Source organism: Myxine glutinosa, chromosome 2, assembly GCF_964187855.1.
Source record: "Myxine glutinosa chromosome 2, kmMyxGlut1.1, whole genome shotgun sequence".
Taxonomy (NCBI): domain Eukaryota; kingdom Metazoa; phylum Chordata; class Myxini; order Myxiniformes; family Myxinidae; genus Myxine; species Myxine glutinosa.
The window spans coordinates 54037772-54058958 of record NC_136262.1 but is presented as its reverse complement, the minus strand read 5'-3'; the positions used below and the strand labels follow the sequence as shown (position 1 = coordinate 54058958).

Sequence of the window (21187 nt, the reverse complement as noted above, 5' to 3'; positions counted from 1 at the left end):
GATTTACGCGCAAGCTCCTCCATCAGCCTAATTCGATTTCCATAACGTACAAAAAAAACCAGGAAGGCATAGGCAATACGAAAGAGGAATACAAGACATTGTAATTGTAAAGTCTATGCTTAGTTTTTTGGAAATTTGATGACATCCATCAAATCTCAGGAGAAGTCACGTTTTCCTTATTTTAAGGGACTGAACCAATGACAAAGGACACTGCGGTTTCCATCGTTGCAAGTTTAATGCATACCTTGAACCCCTGTAATCCGCATGCAAATTGAATGTATGTACCTCGTGGTTACAGCATGAGATTCCTGACAGGAGCTGAGAGATATGGTTCTTACTTCGGGGCAACATTCGAATCTCACCGGGACTGGACCGCAACTGCAAAGTCCCACTGTGTAACGAAGCGGCCATTTTTATTTTTTATGCTCAGACAGTCATCCGAATAAACCGGTCTCATCACCGTTGCTCCAACCATATCTTTCGATCAGCGAAATTCGTCTACGTATAATGTCATCTCAATTCCTGCTTCCATATTATATTGATGACTGGGAAACACAATAAGCAACGTCAGAAGCGTGGAATTACAGAGCATGAGATGAAAACGCGTTTGGGGTAGAGAAACCGGACAGCAATGCCAGAGGGATGGTAAGGAGTGCGGTGAAGCATGGCACAGATAAATCGATTCCAGATCATTTGCTTTGCTGCTGTAATAAGTGTAGAATCAGCCATGCTGAGAAATGAGACAAGGGACTGTTAGAGAGCCGTGGAACCTGCCCGTTAATATGGTGTATCTTATGGTTCTTTCACACGGACTGGCCGTCTCTTTGCGCTCATTCAACGTGTTACAATTTTTTGATGATTTGGGAGTTACCAAAAATGTCTTTACAAAAAAAAAAAAAATTTTTTTGAGCATTTAGAGCACCAAAGGATTACTATTTTTACACCTATGAATTACACTTATTAAATTGTGCATAAATAAGTGTGGATAAGTTTAATAGTGTGGGTCCAACTTTTAAAAACAAATAAATGTAGACTTGCAAAAAAAAAAAGAATGATCTTCAAAAAGAATTTTGATGAGATACAATTGCAAAAAAAATTTTTTAAATCAATTAATTTATTTCTTGTTATTATTTTAGGAGAACTTGTCTCAAAGACTGTTCGTTTACACGATCGTCTACTGTAATATAAATAATGATTAAAAAATATAAAATAAATGGGATGACATGTTAATGTGATTTCATTTAAGATCCATAAACTAGGCTTCAAGGGCTCCAAGCTCTGTGCAGTTCCAGACAACCACAACAACAACAACAACAACAACAGCACAAACAAAATTAATGACTTTCCCTGGAGCCATTCAAACTGACACAAGATAAATAATCACAATGGCTTTCTTCAAGCTAAAGCTAACCATGGAACATCAAGAGAAAGTTTGCACTTGATGCAATGATAATCGTAACAATGGCCGGTATATTTTCAGCGAGCTTTCTTCCAGTCATGTATCATACCGCACATACAAAACTAATATATAAGAATAGTTTCTTTACTCAAAATATTATCTTTTCTTTTTATACACCTCAGACAGACCCTGGGGATGTTTCTATGATGCTGCCCCAAGCTTCCGAGAGCTGGCAGGTGAAACCTTTCCTGGAGTTTGCTTCGGTTTCAGTTGCTGTGCAAATTATCGCCTGCACAAGAAGAAGGCTCCGTTCCAACCTGCCCCTGATCGTCATTGTGATTGGTCTGACAAACTCTTATACAGGAAGGTAAACCAAGGTTAGCGCTGTTGCTTCAGCCATGATGTTAACACCCCGGGTCATTTTGCGGCCCTTTCACGGGCCAGTTGCAATGCGCAGTTGTGTCACGGCAAAGTGCTCCATTCTGCTGTAATCGGCAATGGCGATTCCTGAGTAGCGGGCCCGTATCCCTTCCATTCTCGTGATGAAATGGTTCACCAGACGGCAGAGTTAAGTAGGGTGGCATTCCTAGTGGCAAAATAATTCAGGTGCTGAAAACCAATAATCATTTCAGCCATGTCGTGAATTCTGAAAAGCTTGGGCTGAACTTCACGGCCAAAAGCAAAGCCGCGGCTCCAGGCCTATCCACAGGCCCCGGCTTTGCTGCAGCCTGCTTGGTGTAGGCCTCTTCGACTCTCCACAAAGCCAGGGTCAACCAGTGAGACCCGGGCAGCCACGAACGCATGCACACAGTGTAGTACAGCAATGTAGTTCGAAAACTCCAGCTCCTGAAGAAGAAAAAAATCATGAAAGTGATGAGTTTACATTACGCCCTGGATGAGAACTCATACATATTAAGCCTGACAAGAAACCCTACATCATGATTTATCAACCTAATTATTTAACGGCCAAGTTCAGGTGAGGAATAAAATTGTCAAGGATAGATTTCATCTCTAAAACTGACATCATGATTCTGTGAAGCTCAGCATCACTCAGTGAAACAGAATAAGGTGAGGGTAGCACTCGGAAGATATTAATTATGGTAGGCTGTAAACAATATGGACGACACAAAGATTGCAGAGCTGTTTGCAGAGCCCGGTTTAATTGCTGCATAGAGCTGGCAATCTAAGTAACAAAGACAATCTGGAGGGGTTGAGGTTGGGTGGAAATGGGAATTGGGAGATAAAGCGACTGGTAACAGACAAGCTTTTAAAGGACGTCTTATTCTCAGAGGATGTGGGAATCGGCTTGCGCAGGGTCCGCGGCACACCTGTACCGAATACGGAGCAAACTTGTCCCTTGAAAAAAACCCCTGATTTTCCCATTAAAATCTTTATTCTGATTCAGAACTATCATCATTCAGCGGTTCTTAACCTGGGGGTCGTGACGTACGTGCATACGCGAACAAAATACTGTGTGTGGTATGTACCTTTGTTAGGTTCCTAAAAATGGGCTCAACAAATTGATGTTATTTATGACTCCTTCATGACCCCCAGAAAACCCCAAACGACCCCCAGGTTACGAACCGCTGATTCAGAACTATCATGAATTTGGCAGCTAGACAATAAGGGATATTTCCCAACCTGAGATACATCAATGGGCTGGCAGTACTCTGTAACTGCTTTTGCAATTTCAAAAATGGTAACTCTTTTGGTTCCATGCCAATTACCGAACATCGACAATTGTTACTGGAGATGACATGGCAGTGATTATGGAGATATTATGAACCAGTTTATGTGAGGAGCTAATTAAATGTAAAACATAAACCATGTCATGTGACCCTACAATCTCAAACTTTTGAAAATCCCAGCCCTAATATTTTACGCAAACTACTTATGATGTATACATGGGGGAGAGGGAGGGGTGGAGGGGGAGAGAGTGGGCGAAGGGAGCAAAATTAGCAGGAGAGGAGAGAGGGCACTAAATTGAGGGAATAAAAATGACAACTAGATGGTACTCATAGGATACTTGCAGGACCCTGCGCAGTCTTGAGAAAGCCTTGATGCGAGCCACTCTTTTGTTTTTTTGAGGTTTTTTCTTCTTTGACCCAATATGGCTGCCAGACCAGTGACTAATGATGTACCTTTTATAAAACTATATTTCCCATGGGTTGTTGATCAATTAGCTAAAGTTTCGCATTAATCAGTTAAGCAGTTTCAGAGAAGAAGATTTTCAAAGATTTTCACTTAGATCCAATATGACAATATGCCCAACCACATTTATGACATCATAAATTTACACTCGGGCTCCAATTACACAAGGATAAGGTGTGTGAAGTTTTGTGGTGATTGGATAAGGTTCATTTTCTATCCAAAATGGCTGCCAAACCACGTGACCTATGACGTCATCATTTTCACACTATATGCAGCAATGGTGTTAGATGATATTTGGAATGTTTCACTTCGATAGATTCAGCTGTTTCAGAGAAAGTTTTTTTTTTCCTTTGATCCAATATGGCTGCCAGACCATGTGACCTGCGATTTATTCATGAACACCATATATTCACCAAGGATAGTAGATCATGTACATGAAGTTTCGCAATTATCTGGTCAGCCGTTCTGGAGAAGGTTTTTAAAGTTTTTATGTTCAATCCAACATGGCTGCCAAACCACGTGACCTATGATGTCATTAATTTAATTCTGTCTACCAAATTCTCCCTAGGTGACCCTCAAAAATTTTCATACTGATCGGATCAAGCATTGTACTTGTCGAATTATGACGTTATAATGAAGGCAATGATGACATCATCATTAACACATGTTATTCCCCATGGGGAGTACTTGACAATGAGCCATGTTTCAATTTTTTCCATGAAGTGGTTTCAGAGATATAGAGGTGCCAAGTTTTTTCCAAGATGGCACCCATACCATATGACCTATGACATCATAATTATTACTTTAAACTTCTACAGTAGGAGGGTCCCCTATGGTGAAAAATTTGTGTCAATTGGACCAACGGTTGTCGAGAAAATGAATTTTAAAATGCAGACACGTACGTATGTACATACGCACCCGATCGCTTAACCCCACTTTTAGCTTCGTGAGTGCAGGGTAAAAAGAAGAGAAAGGAGGATGAGATAATTAAAAGTATGGGAATGTGGAAGAATGGCAACTATATTGGGAGGATGTAAAAGTAAAGAGAGGGAAGTGAAAGATAATTTCCCTGAATATGGGACAATAAAGATTTATTATTATTATTACTATTATTATGTGTAAGACAAGGGGAAAGGGGGCAGGGGGTTTACAGATGGAGGGGTTTCAAAAATCAAGTCTGACATATTTGTGTACTTAATAAATAGATGGCCACTTATTTATGGATTTGTCCCCAAAGCGTACCCACAAAAAGTCATAAATATCTCCATGGCTGTGAATCAATCCTGGGCAGGCTGCCACCGACGCAGAATACTATAGTTTTGGTCACAAATTTTGAATTTGGCCATCATGCCTGTGGCAGATTTCACTCCCAACCCACACATAATCTTCCCCCTGAATGAACTAAAATATATGCTTATTATAATGGATTTAACAGGAAATGTCAGACTCCCCTGCTTACCCAAAATAATTGTCTAATTGTAATCTCCCCCCTCCCAAGTGAAACTATCAATGATATATTTTACCCTGGAAAACAACCATGTAGTGAATTTAGATGGAAGTTATGTTTTTTTACAATGCTCTACATGGAAAACCACAGTTTTTACTTATTTTTAGTGATTTTAGCACTTAAGCAGCTTGGTCATCTCGTTTATCTGCATAGATGTGAATATCTGATCCTAGCTTCACAACTCCACAAGCAGTCATGAATGCTGAGGAGCATAATGCAGCCCTGCCATGTATTGAGTCACAGTGAAGGAGAAAGTTGTTGGCCCTGAAAAAATTGACAACCACCTGAAGAAAAGTAGAAGGACACTAATCGTGCTTGCAGGCTGAAATGGGAAGAAATGTACAGTCAGAGATGGACATCTCTACAAGACAGAGCATCAAATGTCAGATGGCCAGAACACACTGGTTCTGCTATGGTTCTGCTATTTTGTAAAGGAGGAGACCACAAATTAAACAGCATCATCTAAATGCCCTTCCCATTGAGAAATAGTCACAGCTTATTGGCCACAGGTTAATGGATTAACCAAACATTGTAATACATTGTGTAGCATGCTGGAGAGGTGTACAAAAGACAGACACTCAGATTGAGATGATTGTGAGCTGCATATGTTGGGGTATCTCCCATATATGGGAGAAGCATTCCGGCCTCCACAAAATTATTAGCCAATGAGCCACCCTGCATAGTTAAGGAAACACTGCCATGTCACATCATCAATATTGTAGGTCATGCAGTCATTAATGCTGCAATGGCTCAGGTTCATGGTTCAATGCTAATAAGAGGATGAGCGAGCCCACATGCGCTGGTGAACCCAGTACGTGTGCGCCTGGATGCCGTCAGTAATTCCCAGAAGGTGCAAGAGCGACAAGTACAGCACATGATTATGCAAAACAAAAAATGCACAGTGAATGCAGCAAAAGTTTTAAAGGAGGAGACTTTTGTCTCTTGCGCCAAGACCAGAAAAATAGAGCACATGAAAAGGCAACATTATTGAAAACAGCAACAACTTTTTCTGTTTTTTTTTTTTTTGCATGACGCAAGCATGGTGAAACATCATCGGGATCATAACAAATTAGAACAATGTGACTGTGTCGCCATTATGCCTCAGCATAGCCCCACAACGGGTAGATGCCATCACTCTGCATATGTATGGGTAGGGGATCACGTTTGTGAAGTTTCGTGTTGATCGGATAAGGTTAGTTTTTCTATCCAACATGGCTGCCGAACCACATGCCCTATGACATCATCATTTTCAAGCTATATGCAACAGTGCTGTTAGATTATATTTGTAAAATTTCGCATCAATAGGTTGAGCGGTTTCAGATATACAATTATTAAATATTTTCCTTCAATCCAATATGGCTGCCAAACCATGTGACCTATGATGTCATAAATTTAATATTTCAATACAAATGGGTCATAGAATATGTGCATGCAATTTCAGATTTTTAGGATAACGAATTCGCATCCAAGATGGCTGCCATACCACGTGACCTACAACGTCAAAATTATCATATAAACAATCTGCATGGGTGTCACTCCTACCCTGAAAGTTTCGTCTCAATCGGACATATGGTTGCTGAGAAAAAAAAGTTTTAGCCCGTACGGGCGGATGGACAACGCCGAAAACATAATGCCTCCGGCGACTTTGTCGGCGGAGGCATAAAAACATCGGAAACGACGTGGTAACTGAAACTGCGCAGTATTCTGAAGAAAGGCCTTCGAACGTTTTTTGCATCAACTACAGAAATGTTGGGCAAAGTGCACTGCCTCACAATGTTCCTGCCATGAAGAGTTGAAAAGGGCAAACATCAGCCTCTATAGTCCAGGTGAGTAATTTGTACATGTTTATTACTTTAAAATAAATTTTTTGTCGTTTTTGTTGTTGTTGTTGTTTCATATGCAGTCTGTGGCTGCTGGTTGCATCATATCCTGGAAGCTCAGCTGTAACACAGAGCCCCTGTTACCAGTAAGCTGGTACTTATTTTGCGAACCTCAGAAGGATGAGATGCTGTGTCAACCCACCTGGTGTTATTTCAACAACCAACAGGGGCTCAAACTCAAGACCCTGAGATCTTAAGCCAGCCACCTCAACCGTCAAGCCAACACCAGGATTCACGTGGTCGTAGAATTTTGTTACCACACCTTGCAAGATCCTCAAGAGCATTCCTGGAGTTAAGATAACAAGCAACAGTACGCGCCCTACGGGCGGGGCTTCAATTGGGAGGCCCAAATGAAAAGGAAAAATATCAGAAATCGAAGGCTTTTTTATTTTAAACGATTCATATAAACACCCGTTGAATCATATCACATGCAAATCATCAAAATCTAAACAGTACATGGCGCCCATTTTGAAAAAAGATTGAATTCTGCAAAACGGAAGCGGGCACTACACGTCTTTCTCAGTCGCTTTGCACACGCTGCCATGTTACTTTGGAGCCGCACGCTTTTATAGGAAGAGTTCGTCAGGAGTCGATCTACTCTCTCCTGGTACGTAGAATAAACAGTATTTGTAGACTTTCAACAAAAGCCACATCACTGTTCATATCGGTAAATTTTATTCCATTGTTTGGAAAAACTGGAAAATTGGAAAACTTGGAAAAATTGGAAAAGCATTATAGCCTATTTTACTCCCAGGGGTCCCAGGATTACCCACCCAAAATATCGTTGAGATCGGTTGAGCCGTTTTTGCGGTACCTTCGAACAGACGGACGGACATTTGGTGAATTATAGAAAGATGAAGGATGTGGGAAAGATAGGTGTAGAGGAATTTTACAGCAGGATGGACAGTGTCAAAGGAGAAAGGGTCAAAGCTTGAGGGAAAGAAGATGAAAGTTAGGAAAGTATTAAGACAGTTGTCTTTCCATCAGAGAGTAGTGAAAACATGGAATTGTCTCCCTAGTAAAGTAGTGACAGCAGAAAGAGTAGATGGTTAAAATCGGAATTACAATAGGTACAGTACCTAGAGGCACTGGAGATAGAGGGGTACAAGGATATTGGCAGGACTTGTAGGTAGCTTGTGTGTGGATCAGTTATGGTTGTTGTGTTGCCCCAGTCAATTGTGGTTGAAAAGGCCCTCGGCACGGAGATAGCCGATCGATCTCACAGGAGAAACACAAAGATCCCCCACATCCAAGATGTTGTGCCCTTGCCTACGTGAAGGCAAGACCGTACAGGCTTCCATGATGTTTTATTGTTTGTGGAGCGGCCTGGAAGTGGTTGCAGGTGTCGTCAGTGGTGTCATCAAGTCTATGTTTGTAATGTAAAAGTTTTGGGTGGTGTCCACAGCGAAGGTGTGAAATGAAAAGTGAACATGATCAGACCTGGAGAGTAGTTTCTCTGCGTCATCGATGGATGGGGGTTTTGTGTCCAATATACGGTTTGGGCCCAGGTTGCAGTTTATTGCTTTTCTGGTGATGTGGGTGTGGATGTAGTTTTTGTAGTTTTCATTGTTTGGTGGGGAATGTTACAAAAGATGTCACTGTAGTGTCTTTGTGGTGTAGTTTTAATGTGTCTAGGGGCCTGTGGGTGGTTGTACATATACTGGCATGGGTGCTTAGGGTACATGTGGATGGTTGGGTGATGGTTTCTGCGGTTCGTGTAGTGCAGACATGATGGGCTGAATGGCCTCCTCCTGTGCCACATTTCCTAAACTGTGTATCTCTGTGTGTGTCTTTACTGATGCGATGCACATATGGCATGTACACCCACTGGCTACAATCTCCTTGAAGTGGCATCAAGAGATTGAACATAACTCTCTTGCAGGGCCCAAAGTATCTGTTTTCATGTTTTGAAGAACAAGGTGTGATATTTCCAGGATAAAGCACAAGAACATCTTCTGGTGTTCCATGTCGTAGCATGTTTACTCAAATAACTCTTTTCAGGATTGTCACTAAACCCCAGGCAACTTCCAGATGCAGCTAGTTTTTTTTCCAGTATTACTGGTATCCCTTTCAAATATTCTGTGACATTCATATTTATTGCTCCAGTAGCGAGCTCTATTACTGGTATGACATCAATTTTCTTTAGTTTCCTAGTTCTCGTATCGTGCTTTAGCTCTTCACACTTTGAGAATGCTGCTTTCTCTGAATGATCTAGTTGAAGTCATTGGGTTCCGATACTCCAGTCATCATTGGAGTCTTTTCTTTATTCAATCAGACTACTATTTGTGGTTGTACAGTGTTGTTTGCTTCACATGCAAGTGTTGCGTCATCATTATTGATCATTCCTTCTTGGTTATGCTTCTGCGACCTTTTCGGGACTGTGGTATTGAAGTATTTTGTAAATATGGCAATTTCTGCCCATTTTAGTACCTTTGTGCCGAGGGAAGGTAAATTCTGCAGTTTCGACTTTGCAGAATCTGCTATTGTCCATTTGACACTATCCTACCGTTTCTTAAAACCGTTCATCAAGTGTCCTTCATTTTGGAAATATATTATTAATCTCTAATTTTGTTTTAGCCTGGTGTTGGTTTAGCCTGCTCTGCGGGGAAAAATGGCCTCTGAAGGTGGTTCTTTCTGGTGTTGGTTTAATGGTTAAGGTGGCTGACTTGACACCTCAAGGTCCTGAGTTCAAGCCCCTGTCAGGCTGTTGTCAGGCAGGGTTGACTCAGCCTGTTTATCCTTCCGAGGTCGGCAAAATGAGTACCAGCTTACTGGGATGAATGCGCCATTCGAGTATCCTGCGTCGGAATGGTGACCCATCCAGGAATGTGCACAATAGCCCAGGAAACTGATTCAGCAGCAATATGCATCTGAAGGTGCAAAAGAAGAGGTCTTCTTCAAATTCTAGATTTCTTTAGTTACATTCTTAATGTGAGAAGGTCCACCATTATGAGCACAACAAGTGATATCTCACATTGTGAGCTTGAGAAGTTGATCCAAAGGGATGGTGCAGAGGAAGCATGTTTAAACACTTGAGCTGTGCTTGTCTGGGTTTGATTCCTGACCCCACTTTCAAATGTCCAAATGATCAATCATCCGGGCGTTCCTCTGATAGATGTAAGCTGTGTAAGAGCCCACTAGCATTAGTTGGTGCATGATAAAGATCACACAGTGTCTTCCATATAAAATAAATGAACAGGATTATAACTAATCAATTAACATATGTATGTGGGAAAATTACATGCCCAGATCAAAGAAGCAATGGTACAGTTCACCAGGTGGACCTGGGTTCGATTCCTGGTCTGGGTGTGTAATTTTCCCACATATTATATTGTTGCGGTTTTGAGAACCCACACTTGTTGTAAATAGCACATCATTAAAGGTTAAAGGTAGCACCCCATAGATAGGCCACAAGCAACACGTAGGTCCCCATAGGACATCAGTTATTTCATAATATATGTTAGATAAGGCTATTTCCAAAAGTTGAATCTGCGTTGTGTCAATTAAATAAGAAGTAGGCCCATTCGTCCATTTTGCCAGCCTCCCCTTCCAAGTGACGCCATTAAGCACGCCCTCCAGTCTGTGCCCCATGGCCCTCCCAATTTGGTGCGCTCCTTGGCCAGCAGCAGCAGCAGCCTTCGCTGCCCTTGAGTTTGCTCAACGCCACCATAAGCCACGAGGTGAAGCCCAGAAAAAGGGGGCGGAGCGCCAGGGAGAAGGTGTGGCCACGTCACCCAGCCATCAGTGCGGGGCCGGTAAGCAATAACCAGCCAACCAGGCTGCCAGGCTCACCCGGCGTTGGGGAGAGCAACATTCAGCTTATTCTGTATAGGGCTGTAGTGACATCGCCTGACAGGTGTGGCTTTTGGGCTCGCGGAGCGATCGCTGGCTGGATTATAAAAGCGAGCGCACAAAGCCCTTTTACAGGACTTACTCGCTGGCGCTGATGAGAGGACGGTGCGAAGGTCGACCTTAGGACGGTGCGGAGAGGACAGGACTTGCACAAATGGCGCTTGCGTACAGGACATTGGGGAGGCGGCATTTGGCGCGAGTCGTGCGCAAAGTATGTACGCAATATACCAGCCTTCCCCCCGTGATATAATTGTCCGTTCGCGTTGCGTTATGCTATACGAAGAGCTGCCTGCCGGGTTTTTCATCGCCTGGACCGGAGCCGGACTGGAGCCTGGACGCGCTGGTGACCTTCCAACCTACCATCTGCAATTCCCTGTGTGAGTGACTGTGTGTGAGACGGGCCCGTTTGTCCAGGGAATAAGATAAGACTGTAATTAAGACTGCCCTGTGTGCTTTCTCTTCCTCTTTCTTTCTTGTATATTCATTTTGTTTCCTCTTCTTTCTTTGTACATAATTAATAAACCCATCTGTTCTTCTTATTTTCCTGGTTTCCTCTTATCCGATCGCATCAGTCTTTTCTCTAATTGGGTAAGCGTGGCACGATTCGGAACCGCTACAATCGGGTTTAGTCACATTGTTAACAGCTCGGATCGCGGATTGCTATCCGCTCGGCATATCCTATCAATATCCGTGGTTCGAGCGGGAGTTATTCCCTTGCTTTTCGGTCGGTGGTAGTAATTAGGTAATAGGACTAAAATCGACCAACAAACCTATTTACCACCGACCGGAAGGAACGTTATAACTTCCAGGACTCGCGTCGGCCAGATAAAAGGACAAGGGGACTAACCCCCTCTTGATAAGTGGAGAGACGACGTCGGAGATCCACAACAATATATATATACTGAACATTAAAAGAAACTTATCACTTTCATTTTTTGAAAAGTGCAGCTTTACAAACACGTTTTTTCAATTGTAATGGCTGATTATGTAACGGGAACTTCACTTCAATCACCTGGTTGATCAACAATGGCATGCTTGAGTGGTTCTGCATAGGGATCTTTCCCTTTAAATAATGACCCTCATAATGAAATCCTTCAGTTCTCGTGGTGAGACATTAATTTACTGCTGTCTATAGTCACTCGAGAGGCTTCTGACAGGGAAAACAACAAAATTCAGATGCCACGCCTGACATCTGAACAACGTTTAAGGGAAATTGGGATGCTTGAGGCTTGTGTAAACCAGTGAACAATTGCCCAATGTCTTGGTTGCTCACAGCCTGCAATTTCCAACCTGGCCAGGCATTACGGTGAAACTGGAACTGTGAATGATGGTCCACGAAGAGGAAGACCACAGGTAACCACCCCAAACCAAGACCGCTGGATTGTGCTGCAGCATCTTCGTGATCGTTCTGCCCTGCGATGCAATCAGCTGCAGTGACAAAAGGTCGCCACAACAACTGCATCAGTGTCTCTATTGTGCGGAGGCGCTTGAGAATTTGGGGCCCGGTGGCAAGACGTCCTTGCAGAGGTCCAGTGTTGAACGCAATGCATCGGAGATGAGTCCACATTTTGCCTCCACGCTGCTGATGGGCATCAACAGGTATGGCGCAGTGGTGGGGAAAGGTATGCATCATGCTGTATTCGCCAGATCAATCATTGGGGAGGACCTATGTGTGATGGTATGGACCGGCATTTCCATCCGTTTCAGGACACCTCTGGTCGTCATCGAAGGTAATCTCACTGGTTCAGCGTTATGTCAATGAGGTTTTCAGACCTCATCTGCTGCCATTTCTCCAGGCTCATCCTGACATCACAGTTTTCCAGCAGGACAATGCTCGACCCCATGCTGCTCGCCTGACCACCAACTTCCTCCAGGAACAGTGTGTTGAAGTGATGCCTTGGATGCCTTATTCCCCTGACCTCAATCCCATTGAGAATTTATGGGATGAGCTTGGTCGAGGTCTTGCATCAAAGAGATCAATGGCTGTCAATCGGCAAATGCTCATTCAAGGCTTGCAGGAGGAGTGGGACAGACTTCCCGAGGACCGCATCAGACGCCTGGTGCAGAGCATGTGTCGGAGGTGGACAGCCTGCATCACAGCTCAGGAAGGACACACATGATATTGAGGACTGCTGTCATTATGTCCTTGACTGTTAGGAGTGTTGTGTCCATTCCTGTGTCATTTTGTTTTGACTGTATTCAAGTGCGTGCCTTTGTGTTGCAGTGCTGTGACTTTTGTTGCACCACCCCTTGTGATGTTCATGCTTTTTGTTTTTTTGTGATTGAGGCAACCTCTTGTGTATTGACATGTGTTTCGTAAAGACAGCTGAACTTTACCTCTGTGTTCAAATATTTTTCATTTTTGCGTGGAGGATTTCAATGAGTGTCCTTCTAAAGATTTGATAAGTTTCTTTTGATGTTGAGTTTATACATATATATATATATACACTACTCACAATAAGTTAGGGATATTGTGGGAGTGAGTTAATTTTTTTTATAGGGGTTAGGGTTAGGGTATTGAAATCAAGAATGCTGTGTTTTTTCACACTCATTAATAACCATAGAATTAGGACCAACAACTTTTTTCAACATAATTAATACACAAAATCAACCACACCGAAGAACCTGCCAATATCCCTAACTTATTGTGAGTAGTGTATTTCAACATACAGCTATTTGATCTTCATTTCAACAATATTGATAGATAAAGGTGATATAATATAACAAATATCATGAAACATTTCCATTTTGTAGTCCATTGTATAATTTAAATAAACATAAATGCAAATTTCGCATGTGGAAAAAGTAAGTACACCCCTGGCTCTAATAGGTGGTATTGCCCCCTTTGGCAGAAACAACCTCAAGTAGGCGTTTCTTATAACTGTCGACCAGTCTCTGACATCGACTGGGAGAAATTGTTGCCCACTCCTCCGTACAAAATTCTTTCAGCTGTGCGATGTTTGAGGGGTTTCTTGCATGCACAGCTCGTTTCAAATCCCCCCACAACATCTCAATGGGATTTAGATCCGGGCTTTGACTTGGCCATTCCAGAACCCTGCATTTCTTTCTTTTCAGCCATTCCTTGGTGGATTTACTGGTATGTTTAGGGTCATTGTCATGGTGCATGGTCCACCTTCGGTTGAGCTTCAACTCTCTGACAGATGGCCTCACATTATCCTCAGGCACCCTCTGGTACAATGAAGAATTCATCGTGGATTCTATGATGGTGAGCTGCCCAGGCCCTGATGCAGCAAAGCTGCCCCAAACCATAATATTTCCACCACCATGCTTTACAGTTGGTATCAGGTTCTTGTGGTCAAATGCTGTCTTTGGTTTTCGCCAAACATGTCTTCTGGTACTGTGGCCAAATAGCTCTACCTTTGACTCATCTGTCCAGAGCACATTGTTCCAGAAGTGCTGGTCTTTGCCTCGGTGTTCATTGGCAAATTTTAGTCTTGCCCTGATGTTCTTTCTGGACAGAAAAGGTTTCCTCCTGGCACACCTCCCATGTACATCAAATTTGTGCAGCCTCTTTCTAATGGTAGACTCGTGCACTTTGACATCAACAGTGGCAAGAGCTACCTGTAGGTCCTGTGATGACATTCTGGGGTTCTTAGAGACTTCTTTCAGCATCTTGTGGTCTGCTCTCGGGCTGAACTTGCTGGGGCGGCCTGGCCTGAACAAGTTGGCAGTTGTTTGGAATCTTCTCCACTTGTAGGTGATCTTCCGGACAGTCGAATGATTGATTTCAAATTGTTTGGAGATCTTTTTAAATCCCTTCCCAGACTCGTAGGCATCTATAACCTTCTTTCTGAAGGCCTCAGAGAGATTTTTTGATCTCGGCATGGTGACGCCACACACGTCAACAACAAAGAGCAAACCAAACTAAATGTCTGAGGTTTAAATAAGACAGGTTCCTCCAAGATCCTCTCTAACGATGTTCTAATCATTTGCACCTGAGCTGGTGCACCTGATTCAAATTTTAGGTATTTGAAGTAGTGATAAATGTAGGGGTGTACTTACTTTTTCCACATGAGAAATTTCCATTTATGTTTATTTAAATTATACAATGGACTACAAAATGTAAATGTTTCATGATATTTGTTATATTATATCACCTTTATCTATCAATATTGTTGAAATGAAGATTAAATAGCTGTATGTTGAAATATGTTGAAAAAGTCAAAACTTTACATGGGGTGTACTTACTTTTTCACGTGACTATATATATATACTGTATATACATACTATACTATAACATCCTGTCGGACCTAAATTTCAGTCATGGGTGTTTTGCAAATTATTTCCTTTAAATATCACAAAGAGAAATCATTGCTAATTAGTTCCCTTTTGTAAACGTTATGATAATGCTAATTGGTGCATGTTTGTCGAAGTGCAATTGTTGTACAGAATTTACACCCGAAGAACATCAGCGCTTTTAGAAAGCCGTTATCATCAGTAATGAAGAGTTATTTCAGAAAGTTTGAAACATCCCTTGCTATGTAGAGCCCTCGCATGGATAATGATTTGTCATTTTACAAAGAGCAACTGTGAATAAAAGGAATGAATAAAATCCACTAGAAAATAAATCAACAAAATTTCACTGCGCTGAGCTTTTACAAAATGGCCTCTCCCTTGCGCACCATTTCATTAATGGGAATTGTGGATTGTGAGCAGAAAACCGGCTGCAGTTTTGATGCATTTGAAGCATTTGCTTTGTACATTTATATGAACTGTGAGCAGAATATTTTGCTGTGCACACACACGTGAAATCAATCCTATCTGATGCGGCCCATAAACCCCAAAATAGTGCATTTCAAAATGTTAATACTTTCCACTGCAAATTGAGAGATAGGGGAAAAATATTGAACAAGAAAGTGGTTGGAGAGAGGAAAATGTGTTTAAATCTGAATCACAAACTGCGGTACAGAGGAAAATATCACAATCACATAAAATCATAAACGGAGAAAGAAACACAAGTTCAAAGACGTACCTTTCTTTCTACAATCTTCGTCTCGGTGTCCATGAAGAGGAACCTCACTCTGGCAATCCCATCATCTGAAGATCCTCGAAGTTGTCCAAACTTGAAGGACCATAGTGGGAGCTGTGGTTCCAGAATTGTGACAAAGCAACATCTTAATGTTCATCCAGTATAATACTTTGACCTGGACATGTGTTTATCATCAGAACTAAGTTTGTATGTACATTATAAATGGGACAAATGTTACTTTTGAAGGAATTTTCCAGCTTTGGACACTTGTCCCACAAGACTTGAGATTTTCATATATGAGGCATTCATAAAGTTATAAAATCAAGATACTCCAAATATTCCAATACATGCAGAATTAGAACGGCACTCAGTAGAGAGCACACCTCCGCCAGGTGAAGAGTTTACGTTTTGTATCCTAGATTACACCAGAAAATCACAATACAGAATTACATTTAATCAAAATCATCCGTCCAAAACTTTTTGAGATATCCTGCTTTGTATCGTTTTTGCTCCATCTCCCAATGGTGAAGAATCACTTCAAAATGCTACTAGCCGGAACCGGATCCAGATCTTCACCGAAATTGAATCGATTCTTCCTTGATACACACACAACCTGTCCATCAAGTTTCGTCCAAATCCGGCCATAACATTTTGAGATATCCTGCTATATGTTGGTTTTAGCTCCATCACTCAATGGTGAAGAATCACTTAAAAAATTAAATAATGATCATATCCGAATCCATATTCAGATCTTCACCAAAATCGAATCGATTCTTCCTTGATACACACACAACCTGTCCAACAAGTTTCGTCCAAATCCGTCCATAACTTTTTGAGATATCCTGCTATGTATCGTTTTGGCCCGATCCCCCAATGGTGAAGAATCACTTAAAACATTATAGTAGCCGGATCCGAATGCGGATCTTCACCAAAATAAAATCATTCCGTCCTAATAATAATCTACTGATAATAATAATAATAATCTACTGATAATATAATTCCTTGTGTGAAACGTAGGTTTTAAAGCAATTTTTGGAAATAGGTCGAAAAGTGCAATACTAAATCCAAACGGAATACAAAATCCAAACTGAATACTAAATGCAAACTGAATACGAAATCCAAATCTCAGCAAATTTAGGGCAGGGATTTGGAATTTGGCCAGGGTGCCTGGGATAGCTCGGCCACTCTTCACGAAGGACCCCATGGGATGTTGAATGTCACCGACTAATGCGAGCAGACTGCATGCCCAGTTTGATGTCGATCCGAGAGACCGCACCCTGCCTGCGAAACACCAGGATGGCAGTTTATACCTGGGCCAAGATTCAAACTCAGGTTAGACTGCTCAGAGGGGAGTGTGCCTACCTCTAGGCTATCATGTCAACCGCTGATCATAAGTTGTGGTTAAAAACTCTAATTGGGGAGAATTAATTATACAAAAAAATCCCCCAGGCTTGGCAGACTGAGTGTAGCTTAGTATGCTGTATATTCAAGTCGTCTTACAAAACCCACAGGGTCATGATCTCTCGAACAAATACGATCTCGATCTCGGCACTCTGTGGTCCTTAAAAACATATTTATTCCAATTTTAGCAAATATCACATTTTTTGGCGAAGCGAAGCAGGCGTATAATAATATTTCGGGTGATAACACAGAGATGGCCGAGAGTTATACACTGCTATCACTTTTTTTTCATATCTAGGGACATATATCTTGCTAAAAATCACAATGAGCCTTACTCCATCTGTATGGTACCGACCAACCCCCTTGGCTCATAGCCTATAATAATATTTCGGGTGATAACACAGAGATGGCCGAGAGTTATACACTGCTATCACTTTTTTTTCATATCTAGGGACATATATCTTGCTAAAAATCACAATGAGCCTTACTCCATCTGTATGGTACCGACCAACCCCCTTGGCTCATAGCCTAAATAATGGGATGGTGCTGAAAAAGTCAGTTCCATGCAAAATATTATAGGTGAATGGAACCATACTAAAATACGCAATTTGGTGTCTGTCTGTCTGATCGCGATACATTTGATCATTAATTATCCAGTCAACCAAACTTGACAGGAGGACTAATTGCCACACGTTGGAGGTTGTAGCGCCTTCATTTGCCCCCCTCCCCAAGTAGGGGGAATTCCGCTTTGGGTGAAATCCGTGTTAAGGTGTATATCTGTGCTATAATGCAGTTAATCGTGGCATTTTTCCAAGGCCATTTGTAACAACAAAAGTAATAACAACATTAATGACAAGTACAGATACATTCAAAGTACACTGCCCCCATGCCAAATAAATAAACAACATCCTCCAGCGCGGCATTGTCGGGGCACCTTCGGCACACGGCAATGCCGCCCGCCGTGCAACATATAGAGACTGTATTGGAAAGATGTACAATAATTGACTGATTGAGTAATTAAATTAATAAATGATAATCGTAAAATAATTAATTTCTTATTGAGTTGGCTAATAACATACCTAAACCACCAGTTTCACCCGAAGCTGTAACCTTTTGAAAATTAAATTCATTAATCAAAAATTAAATAACTAATTGATTAATCAATAAATAATTATCAATTGATTAATTTGATTAATCAATAAATCAAAATACCATCGACAGCCAAATCACTTGGTCATTGTCATGTCCAAATATCAGCTTCCTAGCTCAAAAGGTGCCTGAGATTTTGCCCAGATGAGAAAGGAAATAAATAAGTGATTAATAATGAAAATAAATAAATAATAATGGTAAAATAATTAAACTATTAATCAATTGGCTAATTGCATACCTAAACCACCACCATTTCATCCAAATCTGTAACTTTAAAAAAAAATGAAGTCATTATTCGAATAATTAAATAATCGATTACTTGATTAATCAATAAATCAAAAATACCCATTACAGCCAAATCACTTGGTCAGAGCCTGGTGTTGGGCTAGCGGCTAGGGTGCCGGCTTAGGATCCAAGGATCCTGGGTTCGAATCCCGGTCGATCGCTGAATTAACGCCAGGGGGGTTGACTCAGCCTGTCATCTCAGCCTGTCATCCTTCCGAGGTCGGCAAATTGAGTACCAGTTCACTGGTAATTCCCTGTGTGTCGTAAAAAGGCGACAAACAGGGTTGGCGGCAGGAAGGGCATCCGGCCGTAAAACATTGCTTCAAAAAGGGGACCAAAAAACAACAACAACCACGGTCCCCGAAAAAGGCCAACCCCCGCTTTGCGGGGGAAAATGCAGAAAGAAAAAAACGGTGGTTTATTGTCATGTCCAAATATCAGCTTCCTAGCTCAAAAGGTGCCTGAGATTTTGCCCAGATGAGAAAGGAAATAAATAAGTGATTAATAATGAAAATAAATAAATAATAATGGTAAAATAATTAAACTATTAATCAATTGGCTAATTGCATACCTAAACCACCACCATTTCATCCAAATCTGTAACTTTAAAAAAAAATGAAGTAATTATTCGAATAATTAAATAATCGATTACTTGATTAATCAATAAATCAAAAATACCCATTACAGCCAAATCACTTGGTCATTGTCATGTCCAAATATCAGCTTCCTAACTCAAAAGATGCCTGAGATATTGTCCAGATGAGAAAGAAAATAAATAAGTACTTAATTAATCGATAATAATTAAAGAACTAATCAATTAATTGATTAATCAAAAAACAAAAAATATTATTTTTGCCAAAGCACATGCTCACTATTGTGCCGAAATTTCAGCTTCCTAGCTCAAAGGATGACAGATATCGCCTGGACAAACAAACAAGAAAGAAAACAAACAACCGGAGTGAAAATTGAGTGCTTCCTTTCAGCGCGTGTCATCGCCAGGCCACTTCGGTGCCCGGCCATGACGTCATGCAGCGTCTGGAGATGAAATAGGAAAGGAGAGGTGTACAATAATTAATAGCATACTACTAATGTTAGTAAAAAACCTCGCAAAGGGATTTTTCCTCCATGGACAAACGGTGTATTAACGTGAACAAATAGCTTATTGTGGTGTATCGTGCCTGAGGCAGCTCTACCAGTCGTATAAAAAATTGCACCCGTGTCCGAAGGGAACGGTTTAGTTTGGCATTTCAATATGGAATAGGCAAAACCTATCAACAAACGAAACCCTTGAGAATTACCCTTTAGAATTACCCGTTAGAATTACCCGTTAGAATTACCCTTTAGAATGACCCTTTAGAATTACCCTTTAGAATTACCCTTTAGAATTACCCTTTAGAATTACCCTTTAGAATGACCCTTTAGTACCCTTTAGAATTACCCTTCAGAATTACCCTTTAGAATTACCCTTTAGAATTACCCTTTAGAATTACTCTTTAGAATTACTCTTTAGAATTACCCTTTAGAATTACCCTTTAGAATTACCCTTTAGAATTACCCTTTAGAATTACCCTTTAGAATTACCCTTTAGAATTACCCTTTAGTAACCTTTAGAATTACCCTTCAGAATTACCCTTTAGAATTACCCTTTAGAATTACCCTTTAGTACCCTTTAGAATTACCCTTTAGAATTACCCTTTAGAATTACCCTTCAGACTTACCCTTTAGAACTACCCTTTAGAATTACCCTTTAGAATTACCCTTTAGAATTACCCTTTAGAATTACCCTTTAGTACCCTTTAGAATTACCCTTTAGAATTACCCTTTAGAATTACCCTTTAGAATTACCCTTTAGTACCCTTTAGAATTACCCTTCAGAATTACTCTTTAGAATTACCCTTTAGAATTACCCTTTAGAATTACCCTTTAGAATTACCCTTTAGAATTACCCTTTAGAATTACCCTTTAGAATTACCCTTTAGTACCCTTTAGAATTACCCTTCAGAATTACCCTTTAGAATTACCCTTTAGAATTACTCTTTAGAATTACCCTTTAGAACTACCCTTTAGAATTACCCTTTAGAATTACCCTTCAGAATTACTCTTTAGAATTACCCTTTAGAATTACCCTTTAGAATTACCCTTTAGAATTACCCTTTAGAATTATCCTTTAGAATTACCCTTTAGAATTACCCTTTAAAATTACCCTTTAGAATTACCCTTTAGAATTACCCTTTAGAATGACCCTTTAGAATTACCCTTTAGAATGACCCTTTAGTACCCTTTAGAATTACCCTTCAGAATTACCCTTTAGAATTACCCTTTAGAATTACCCTTTAGAATTACTCTTTAGAATTACCCTTTAGAATTACCCTTTAGAACCTATTAGAATTACCCTTCAGAACCCCTTAGAATCACGCTCTATAACCCTCTGGAAATGTACTTTAGAAACCCTGCAGAATTACACTTGGTGGGTTAGAAAGGTTATTCCTCTTAATTATTGACAGATGAATGGATGTATGGAAGGAAGCTCATAGCCAAATATTGAAGCGGCTTCACCGCTTAAAAATATTATG

At 40.9% G+C, this 21187-nt stretch overlaps 1 protein-coding gene across 1 annotated transcript in view; it reads right to left on the bottom strand.

The window, feature by feature from the left end:
* Positions 1–222: 222 nt before the first annotated feature.
* SNTG2 (syntrophin gamma 2) overlaps positions 223–21187 on the bottom strand; it is a 278507-nt gene continuing 257542 nt past the window's right edge. The window contains exons 18-19 of the mRNA XM_078772595.1: positions 15783–15893; positions 223–2245 (exon numbers count right to left, since the gene is read on the bottom strand). Coding sequence (XP_078628721.1) covers positions 2099–2245; positions 15783–15893 — 258 coding nt within the window. The 3' untranslated portion in view covers positions 223–2098. The remainder of the gene's footprint in view (positions 2246–15782; positions 15894–21187) is intronic.